Here is a 12,260-nt window from a genome sequence, read left to right on the forward strand (position 1 = left end):
ATAAAGTCACTGGTTCAATTTCTGGACAGGGCTGTTTCATGTTACTCCAGTCTATCCTGTTGTAATGACAACCACCAGCCAGGCATTGGGTACAACCCTCTCTCCCGCAAAATGTCACATCATTGATGCTCCACTGAGTCAAGAGGTGGAGAGAGACTAAGAGGTTGTCTAAGTCTGCTTGCAACTATATAGACACCTAAAACAATTAGTAAAAGATTGTCACATGCTATTAAGCCACATTCGTACTTTATTTATTGAAGCTAAAAACATCATTAAGCTGCTGGAAACAATTGTTAGAAAATCATGAATAACTTCTTCATCTATTTATAAAGCAGTTAATAGCAACAACAAGGATATAGAAACAAATTTTTTTTAAATGTATTTTCTTATTCACAAACACCTAACAATCAGCAAAAAGCAGCCAAATAGTTCCAAATTTCTCATATTTTATGTTGTTTAGAAATAATTTAGAAAAGATATTTCATTGCAGTTAAATTTCAGAATTCTGTTTATTTCTATTTCTAGTTCTTTCCTTATCCAATTACTGTCATTTGAACTGAATATATATAAAAGTAGGAAATGTGAAAAAGATATTTACTGATAGCCATCTTTTACCTGCTACATCAGAATTTGTTCATGCAGACATTTCCAAATATAGATTTGATGTTTAAATTTTAACAAGCATACCCACACTAACACTCAAAAGACATTTCCAGTAGTAAATCAAACTCTTAAAAATTTGTAAGCATAAAAATCAGGTATTACTTAAACTATGCACTGGCCAACCTATGCAAGGAAAAATGATAATGGCCTCATTATCATCATCACTGAAAGAGACCCATCATCATCAATTGAAAATGTGATTAGCAAAATGGACATCTTACATTCTAGGAAATTTTTTAATGAATTTTTAAAACTGATTTGTTCTCCTTATAGTCACTATTGATAGCTACTCAATAATAAGATTAATAATAATAATCATCATCATTTAACATCCGCTTTCCATGCTGGCATGGGTTGGACGATTTGAATAAGGACTGGCAAACCAGATGGCTGCACCAGGCTCCAATCTGATCTGACAGAGTTTCTACAGCTGGATGCCCTTCCTAATGCCAACCACTCCGAGAGTGTAGTGGGTGCTTTTATGTGCCACTAAGAACCATGTGGTTGGGAGGCAATGGCTTACCACACAGCCATGCTTGCACTTGTTACTAAAATATATAAATACACACACACCAGATGATTAAGCAAAAAGATATACTAACGCAATGTTGAAACCTCAGAAATATTCCTCAAATAGCTTTATTCCTCTTACTCTTTTCTCTTTTACTTGTTTCAGTCATTTGACTGCGGCCATGCTGGAGCACAACCTTTAATCGAGTAACTCGACCCCGGGACTTATTCTATCGGTCTCTTTGCAGAACCGCTAAGTAACGGGGACATAAACACACCAGCATCAGTTGTCAAGCAATGCTAGGGGGACAAACACAGACGCATATATATATATATACATATATACGACGGGCTTCTTTCAGTTTCCGTCTACCAAATCCACTCACAAGGCTTTGGTTGGCCCAAGACTATAGTAGAAGACACTTGCCCAAGGTGCCACGCAGTGGGACTGAACCCGGAACCATGTGATTGGTAAACAAGCTACTTACCACACAGCCACTCCTGCGCCTATACAATCCTATTTACAATTTATGAATCTAATTAAGATACAACCAAGATTTGACATAAATAAAACATTCAGTAAAAATGTTGAAGAATGGTTTTCTGAAGCTTAATGTATATTCTAATAATATATATTAATGATAAAAAGGTAAGAAATTTTACGTTCATGACCAATGTCCAAACTATGTCACAATAAAATCCTTCTAATTAAGCCATAGTTGAACAAATTATTAGTTGAAAATATTTCAGAGAAGTTTACTTCTTTGTAATTCCTGCAGAATTTTCTTTTTTCTTTTCTTTTAATGTGAACAGAAACTTTCCAATATATTCTAATTAATGACTAATATCAGACTGACTGCTCTGGCTTGTGTAATTATTGTTTAATGTTTTAGCTAATTTATATTTAAAAAAAAATAATTAAATTTTTTTTTTACTTTCATAAAAGCAGGTATAAAAGATAGTGCAGGGACTTTTTTTTCTGCTAGAAACTTATTTCAGAGAAACTTTTTATTGTCATTGATTAAGAATTCATTCACATAAACAAGCCAATCATTTCAAAACAAACAATAGCAACGCTCAAGCAGTTTTCAGAAAGAAGGAAAGTAAAAAACAAACTGAAATGACGACAACGACGATGACAACAACATCATCATCTTGTGATGTAAGAGTAATTGGAAGACAAGAGATATTTATAAAACAATGACTGTATTAAAACTGACACAATTAAAAGAAACAACATTAGAGATCCAAAGATAGAGAAAGACTGTTTTAATTCATGAACAGAGAAAAGAACTGGTGTCTGCTATATAACTATTTCTGACAAGATTTGTGAAAATGAAGTAAATTACTTCAAAGATATCAAATCAGTAACAAGACAACTAGGTGAGAAAAAAACTAAAAAAATAAAAAGTAAAACATACCAGGCTGTATTTTTTTTCAATATCTCCATTAAGAAATGTTTTTCAAACTAACAACAGTATTATTATTCTTAATGATAATTCATGTTATAAACAATTGTAATAATAACACAGACCGTTAAGATTTCTTGATATCTTAGCTATATTTCAAAACTGATTTAAAGTTTTAAAATTCTCTTGATTGAAACTGACCATTATCTAGAAAACCAATTCATACAATATTCAACCTTCTAAATCTTCTGACACCAAGTGTTTATTCAAATCAAAAATCCACCAGATCTAGAACATTCCAAAAAGATCTGTCTTCTCCTTTAACTGATTACATAATCAGTATACACTATATGAAGTAGCTGACAACATGTGTCTTCCACTAAACTTTAAACACATAATCATCCCATCTTTTTCTCAGTTATAGTGCATATTGGATTACATTATCCAATGTGGCCTTCTCTTTCTGTTGACAGAGTGTGATTTTTTTGAGGAAAATTAGATCACCATTTTTTGCAGGTTGAGCAGCTACATTGCAGTGTTCTCATATCAGCATCATCTAGCATCCATGTTCCATATTAGCATGGTTTGGACAATTTGACAAGATCTGATCAGTCCAAACACTGCATTGAGGTCCAATGTCTGCCTTGGCATGGTTTCTATGGTTGGATGCCTTTTCTAATGCCAACTACTTTACAGCATGTACTGAGTGCTTCTTTTGTGGCAGCAGAAATAGTGAGGTTGCTGCACAGGCTGCAAGACTAAGAACCCTTTTGACTTAGTAGGGCAACAGTAAAGAGGGAGATGGTATGGCATAAGAGGTTAAAGTGAGAGAGAAGGAGCCAGAACAGAACAGATTTCTTGCAGTAGGGAAGCTATAAAGTTACTCACATAACAAGGAAGAGGGTGGAAGTAGCCAGAGGTAAAAATTGTGGTGAGTTAGGACCAAGACTGACACCTCATGACACAAGTTGAGTAGATGTGAGTAAGGACAGGAGAATAGTATGTGTGGGTGGGTAAACGTTGCAGGAGTGTAAGGGAGATTTAGAAATGGTTGGAGTTAGGGAATAGGTGACAGAGTGAATATTATAAGTGTTGAGGGTCAATAAGAAGGGAAGGTAAGAAAGAAGGAAAAGTAGTTGACAACTGTAGAAATTGGGTAGGATTGAGTGGTGACCAATGATATTAGAGTAGGGGGAGGTAGGAGAGGAGATGACTAATGGTGTAGAAAAGGGGTGGGGTTGTGAGAAGCAGCAGAATAGTAGTAGTAATGATAATAATAAGAGTATTCAGAGAACACAAACCTCCACCAATGATTAGCCAGAGATGATTTTTAAAATGTGAATACCTGAAATTAACTCGACTGCTCTCTCAAATGAGAATACTAAAATTAAGTAAAAAAAAAACTGGAAAAATAATCCAGAACCCTTGTTCAGTACTTGATCAATCCCAAAATCTAATCAGTTTGTGCCAGTCATGAAGCCAAACATACCTGAAAGTTTCATCTGAATCCATCCAGCAGTTCTTGAGATGTCCATGGACAAACAAACAAACAAACACAATTGAAAACAATGCCTCTGCCTTAGCAAAGGCAGAGGCGGCGGCAGTGGCGACGGCGGCGGCGGCGGCGACGACGACGACGACAACAACAACAACAACAACAACAACGACACAGAAGATAGGGGGAAGAAGAGAGATGATTGGCGAAAAGGAGGAAGGAAGGCAAAATAATTTAGTGGCTCAGAAGTCTAATCAATATAGAATATGAGTGGAGAGGTCAGTATTAAAAATGAAAGATTGATAACAGTGAAATGGTTCCAAGTAGTAAGAGGAGGTAGGGTGTTAAGTGGCTCAGGGAAAAGTTGAAGTAAACTTTTAGAGAAATAATGGGTGGTGGAAATGTCTTGAGGAGAAAATTTGGCTATGGCGAGAATGTCCTGAGGAGAAAATTTGGCTAAGGTGAGAACGTCCTGAGGAGAAAATTTGGCTATGGTGAGTATGTCCTAAGGAGGAAATTTGGGGTTTGCTAAATCATAGCTGACTCAGGCTAAGCAACAACAAAATACTAAATGTACATGAACACAAATCCTAGCATCACTAGAAATGATTTGCTTGTTATATAGTCAACATACTTGACTTCAATATAGTATTTAATCAAAGCCAGAAGGATGAGAGTCAAGCCCAATAGGATTTAAAATTAAAGCAAAACACTGTGCATGTTTAATTATATTTGTACTGTGCCGGTGGCACGTAAAAAGCACCCAGTACACTCACGGAGTGGTTGGCATTAGGAAGGGCATCCAGCTGTAGAAACACTGCCAGATCAGACTGGGCCTGGCGCAGCCTTCTGGCTTCCCAAACCCCAGTTAAACTGTCCAACCCATGCTAGCATGGAAAACAGACGTTAAACGATGATGATGATGATGTAAATATTACTGAGTTATGAGTGACATTTTTCCTGTCAACAACATCCTCTGGCTTTGTACCATCCAAAACATGTGGTGTAAGAGATCCCTTATTTGAAAGAGCAAGAAGAGCATCGAGTTGTAAAACAATACCTCAATAAAATATTCATCTAATCCATACTAGCACGGAAAAACACACACAAAAAAAAAGCATGCAGAACATTTTCAGTAAAAGTTTCATACATTATAATAATGGTGTTACGTAGGAAATTGAATCCCATAATTTATCCAGTTTGATAATATTGTTGATTATGGTGGGTTCTTGGAGAAAGGATATAGTCAGAAGTGCACTATACTGAAGTGAGTGAAGTGAAAGATTAAATAAACTTTAGTGAGATTTAATTTTAAATCTATGTTGAATAGAATGATTGAAGAATAATGTTAATGATAACTAACAGGAATTTAACTACAGAATCAAGACTGTTAGTAACTTGAAGGTTCCTGGAATATTCAAAATTCTCAATTTCAGGTTAATGTACTCAATGAGTGTAAATTAAAGTAATAGGTTTCAATGAATTGCTATCAGGTCAAGAATTACCACCTAATAATCTATTTGGAAGAAAAACAATATTAAATTCCAAACACCAGTGACTTTATGACTTCTATTCCAATCTATGAACTGAATGTTCTGAAGAGAAGTACATTTGAAGTCAATAAAACTATATTACTTACGAAATTGACAGATGAAGTTATAATAATACAGGGCCATGTCACAATGATAATCATGCCAACGCCAGTTTTGCTTTCGCCGCATAACAACACAATCTTCAAAGAAGTCTGTGATGCCTTTAGGCTCCTTAGGAGCCCAGTAGGTCCATGTCACTTCTTCACCTGTAATGGGAAAGAAAAATTGAATTGATGAATTAAATAACCAATAAAATTTTATTTGCAGTATAAACTCCAAACTAAATATCTGCAATTCCAATATCAAATGTGTTTTTTAAAAATCTTAAACAGCCAAGTGAGGTTGACATTCCCCAAAATTAACAAAGTAATTATATTTTGGAGTTGCACTTGTTTTGCATGGGATTCTGTTAGAGGTTGTGTTTTAAAACTGAAACAGTATGTTGGGGAGTGTCAATAATCAAGTCATAGGTGAACTGTTTTTGTTATATGATGCTTTGAAGTATATAAGACTACTGAAAATAAAATCATTAAAATAACAGCATATGTATGTTTAAGATGGTTATGATGACAATACCACAATATAAGTAACTGACTTCAACTTAAATGACAATGGAAAACAGAACTCAACAACTCAACACTACTAATGGGAATATTTCATCTCATGCATTTTCTCCTTAAAATAAAAAAAATCATTCAACATTTTGCATGATGGTGTCCTTGTACCCTGTTCATATTCTTTAGTATAAATTTAAAAGAGTTTAAGAATGGTTAGTTGAGTTTTTTTTTCTATTATCAATGTATTATCCCATTTCCGGCTGATTCTATCATTGCTCATGAAATGCTCTGATTAAAACAGTATGTTATAAAAACTACTGAACTTTATTTAGCAATCCTTTGACTGAATTTACATCAGTTATTAATATATAGAAATTATAAGTTGCATACAGATAGCCAGAAAACTTAGATCATTCTCTGATCGATCACGTTAACTATGTTCGTTTTCAATTAAAATTATAATGATGGTGTTAGTATTTGAAAATGGAAAACAGTGACTAACTGGATGAAAGATTTGAATTGAAATCTTCTTGATGTCATTACAGAGAGCTTTGTTTAAAAAGTAATCTATCTTTTGTATCATTTACATTTTCAAATAGAACTACTTGCAAATACTAAATTTCATTTGTCACCAACACCATTATTTATTCAGCTGGAAAACATTGCTACAGAATGTGAATCATTGCTGAAGAGTGCTTATTTTACTGGGAGAATGTAAGAAGTTTTTAGTAACAGCCAAACATTTTATTTTATTCTATATAATTTGGAAAAGTAATAACAGGACTAAATAAGCAGAAAATAGAAATGCCCAGTCACAGAATCACTTGAAATAATTTAGCTGCACAACTTCTCTACACATCTCTCTCTCTCTCTCATACATACACACATACATATGCTTATATACTCACACACATATACAAATATATCAATATACATATATGCCTGCACTATATACATATGATGATTTATTATCAGTTGACAGACATCAGCATGGATCAGTGAATAGTTTGTTGTTCCCTTGTTTATACAAGACTACTGATTCTTGTTAAATTCATTGGCCCAAGGGCGATTCTGGTTAATGAGACACATGTTGAAACACCAGTGTCTCAGAATCTCATGTGCTAATTAATTAATTGAGTGAGTGTGTTACGAACAGATATTTGTTATAGAGGAGAAGCTGTTCTCTTGTGACAACCACAACAGTGACTAACATATTCACATTCAAATCTGCCACAACATATTAAGCATAAATATGTTAGTCATCATTCTGATTCTTGCTATTCACTGTGCATATGACAATTTATTAATTACACACGTGTGAGTGTGAATACACACATACACACACACATCATCATCATCATCATCATTTAGCGTCTGCTTTCCATGCTGGCATGGGTTGGATGACTTGACTGAGGACTGGCAAACCAGATGGCTACACCAGGCTCCAATCTGATCTGGCAGAGTTTCCACAGCTGGATGCCCTTCCTAACACCAACCACTCTGAGAGTGTAGTGGGTGCTTTTACGTGCCACGCTCAAGTGGTGTTTTTTACGTGCCACCTGCACAGGAGTCAGTACAGCGGCACTGGCAATGACCTCGCTTGAATGTTTTGTTCACGTGCCACTGGCACAAGTGTCAGTAAGGCAACGCAAGTAATGATCACTCTCAAATGGTGCTTTTTACATGCCACCAGCACGGAAGCCAGACTGCTGCTCTGGCAGTGATCCCGCCTGGAAGGAGATGTTAGCGCTCCACTGGCACAGGTGCCAGTCATCGAATTTGGTTCAATATAAATACATAGGGTGGTTGTTTACTCCTTATGCAGAGTCCGACCACCTCTTGTACTTACACCTTAGATCCATCATGGCATCTGATGCAACCTTTTAAACCAAATAATGTGTTGAAAAGTGTTATGATGCTTTAATGTAGTTGCAGACTCATTATATATTCATTCACCAACTGTTCAAATCACCAACATGTAAACTAACATTATCTCTTCTTAATAGCTTCTATGACTCTCTGTATAATATATGGCTGTGCATACGACACTCCTCTGGCGTCTCCAGCATGCATGCATATTTATACATTTCGGAACCGTTCATTTATCCTTTCATAGGAGCATTCAGATTCCACCACAACATTTCCCCTTTTTAAGTTTGACTTCCTCTGAGAGTCAAAGCTTATTTATTACCACCCTTCTCCCCACCCTTTTTTTTCTACTTCCTTGGGGAGAAATTGGAACATTTTTTTTCTTTTTGGTTTAATTTTCAACATTTCTGTCTGCTTTCTTTTCCTAATTGATGTACACGCTGGTTCAACCATTTCTTGCAGTACTGGAACATCAAACATGTCATATAGAACTGTTCTATATTTTAGAGATGAGGAATTTTGTACATTATTTACATTGGATGGATATGTGTCCTCATCTTGTTTGTTGTTAGCACAACGTTTCAGCTGATTTACTCCTCAGCCCTCATCAAGTGTCCTGGTAGAATTTTGAACTCAATCGAAACGGTGCCACAACGTTTCAGCTGATTTACTCCTCAGCCCTCATCAAGTGTCCTGGTAGAATTTTGAACTCAACCGAAACGGTGCCACAACGTTTCAGCTGATTTACTCCTCAGCCCTCATCAAGTGTCCTGGTAGAATTTTGAACTCAACCGAAACGGTGCCACAACGTTTCAGCTGATTTACTCCTCAGCCCTCATCAAGTGTCCTGGTAGAATTTTGAACTCAACCGAAACAGTGCCACAACGTTTCAGCTGATTTACTTCTCAGCCCTCATCAAGGGTCCTGGTAGAATTTTGAACTAAACCGAAACGGTGCCACAATGTTTCAGCTGATTTACTCCCTAGCCCTCATCAGGTGACCAGGTAGAATTTTGAACTCAACCCTAACAGGATACCTGATGAAGGCTGGAGAGTAAATCAGTTGTAACGTTGTGGTAACAACAAACAAGATGAGGATGCATATCTGTCCAATATAAATAATGTCATATAGAATTTCCTTCGGCTCTTCCTGCCTTATTTTTTCTTCTGTAAATCTTCCTTTCATTTGGTTTAGATGTCTTTTATGTTCCCATTTATGCCCTATTACCATATATGCTACTCTTCCTAAACGTTTAGTTATTTTTTGTTCTTCTCAACTTTGCTGTTTTTATATTTAAAAAAAAAAAACACTTTGTCACCTATATTGAAATACTTCATTTTATTTTTAGTGTTTCTCTGTATTTTTTGTTTTCTTCCCAGTAGTAGTTTACCAAATATTGACCAGACTATCCTGGCAAACATTAGTTCAACCAACAACATACCTGACTTTGTGTTGGGGTTAGGCGTTATTCTGTAGACATGCAAGAATTGCGTCAATATAGTATCCAGTAATAATTTATTTCTAGTTTTCCTCATAGCTCTCTTAAATGTGTCTATGAAACGTTCCGCTAGGCCGTTAGATCTTGGCTAGTATAGGTTGTTCAAAGGTGTTAACTCATGCATGTTCAGTGTATATGCTTGTTCCAAGCCCCAAGAACGCTTGTAATGTAGTAATATTTTTCGGTGGCAGCATATTTTTTATCGCTGTTGCTCTTGCAGGATCTGGTTTGCAACCATTTTTTAAAATCAATTGTCCCAGATACTTTATTTCTGGCATAAAAAAACTTGCATTTTTCTTCACTCAGTTTAAATCCATACTCTTTTATTTTGTCGAAGACCTTTTTAACATGTTCCTCATGCTGGTCTTGAGTCTCACTTTTTATGAGTATGTCATCTAGATACACTATAGTGAAATCAGTATCTGCAAGCACAGTGTCCATCACCTGTTGGAAAATACTAGGTGCAACCATTATCCCAAAAGGAAGTTGACTAAATTTATATAAACCTTTCTGTATGTTTATAGTTAGCAATTTCGAACATTCCTCGTTGACTTGCAACTTTAAGTACACCTCCGATAAATCCAGTTTTGAAAAGAATTTACTTCCATTAAGTTTGGCAAAAATTTCCTTTGGACTTGGCAAAGGGTAATTATATGTTCTCAGGCATTCATTCAAACCAGTTGAAAAGTCAGTGCAGACCCTTATTTTATTATTTTTCTTCTTTACATAGTCAGTCAGTGATGCCCATTCTGAATAATCTATTTTCTCTATTACTCCAATTCCCTGTCAATGTCAATGCCATGAAAGGTACAGCTCACTTCAGTTTAAATACCGAGAGAGCTTTTTCTTTTACTTCAAATCTTACTTCCGTCTTAGTGCACCTATCTAAGTCTTCTAACAGAACATCAGGAAACATCTTTTTTAAATTCTCTGATGCCTTATTTGAACTGGTGTATAAGCCGTTTACATTATTACAGAAGATATTTATGAGTAGATCCCATAAATCAAATATTTCCATCCAGTCTGTAGCAGACAGGTTTATAGTATTTTCTGATATGTAAACTTTAGCTTTCTCACAAAATGTCACTTCCGTTGTCATTTCGACTAAAAATCATACTTGCTTTCTTGAAATACAACAAGCAGTTTTTGATATTTTCTTCCAATCCTTTTCCATGTATCAATGTTTATTATTGAGATATTGCTTCCATATCCAATTGCAATTTTGTATTTACATTATTTAGTTTTACAGATACAAATTTTCTTTTTTGACCCTTGCTTTCTATTTTCATTGAGAACACTTTTCTACTTGCACTTTCATTCAACCTTTTTTTTCTTTAATCAACAATGTGAATTCTTATGTTCTGCTTTTATTTTTAAAAGGACAGGCCCTTTTAAAATATATTTCGCCACACCTATAGTATGGTTTTGGTCTTGGTTGTTTTATTTTCTCCTTGTTTGTTACACGTTGACATGCCTGTATATTTACATCATCTCTTTCAATTTTTTCTGTGTCTTGTCGTAGTTCTTGGTATCTTGCTCTAATTTTGTTGAGATTTGAGCTCATATTTCCCCATTTTTACTTTCAGTTAATCCTTTTACGAAGATTAAACATTTGAACATGTCTGGAGTCAACTTGCTTAGCTTGAATTTTCACCATTCTTTGTTTATGATACCTGCATACGTAACAGTCATCTGTTTCATAGTTTTCAAGTTCAGGCATTCCCAGCGAATGTTAAATAATGAACTCCTTTTGCTGAATATCTTTGCTGATAGGCTAATTGTTTCCTCGAAACACATTTCTGGTGGTTTCCTTGGCAAGATGAAATTACAATATTTTTCGTGTTCTGCTGGTGCTAATTTTCGTAAAAGAAGCCTTACCTTCTTTTCATCTATCCAACTTTTACATTCTTCTTTAAATATTTTTCTCATGCTTTCTAAAGTATGCTAAAAACATAATCCCTTCTTCAGGATTATAAATAAATTCCTGAATCGAATTAGCTACTCCATCTGCCGTCTTCTTCAACTGTAGAAATAATTCTATCTGCTCAGTGGTATGCAGTCCAGACATGCTAGTCATGCACTGCATGTCCGTTGATTTTTATGTAACTCAAAAATTAATTTAAGAACCTAATGCATTTATAACCACATTGAAAAGTTGTCCAAATCATTGGAAGCTGAGCTAAAATAGTTACTTTGTTTCAAAGGAAACCCCTCCAGATTGATACTTTGCTTTTGCTTCTTCTAGGAATGCTTAAAGAAAAATGCATATGAAATCTTTTGTTCCCCACTTCCTATTTTTCAACAACTATCATTTCTCTTCTGCCTATCTTGATAAAATAATTGCTTTTGATGAAAATGAATGTTAGCTTTGCTCTCCCCTCCTTTCTATCAGTTCATCTTTGTCAACAATTCTTTGTAACTGATGGTGCTAACAGGGTTTGACTTTTTGACCCGTAAAAATTCTGACCAAGACATATCAACAAACCCATAATTCTTAATTAGTCAGCTCAAATGTTTGGAATATCTATTTCGCTCTGTTGTAAGTTTTGAAATTTATTATCATTAACCATAATTTTGTATGAACAAATTTTCAAAAATTCTGAAATCAGAAATATAACCTATATTATATTTCTAATTTCAGAAATAGGTAATTAATCTTTTGTTAAT

The 12,260-nt window shown here is 35.0% G+C and overlaps 1 protein-coding gene across 1 annotated transcript in view; it reads right to left on the reverse strand.

Moving 5' to 3' along the window:
- The window catches only part of LOC115211635, a 169,087-nt gene that overhangs the window by 41,476 nt on the left and 115,351 nt on the right, over positions 1-12,260 (reverse strand). Inside the window, exon 3 of the mRNA XM_029780261.2 lies at positions 5,717-5,875. Coding sequence (XP_029636121.1) covers positions 5,717-5,875 — 159 coding nt within the window. The remainder of the gene's footprint in view (positions 1-5,716; positions 5,876-12,260) is intronic.

Source organism: Octopus sinensis, linkage group LG5 (assembly GCF_006345805.1).
Source record: "Octopus sinensis linkage group LG5, ASM634580v1, whole genome shotgun sequence".
In the NCBI taxonomy this organism is placed as follows: domain Eukaryota; kingdom Metazoa; phylum Mollusca; class Cephalopoda; order Octopoda; family Octopodidae; genus Octopus; species Octopus sinensis.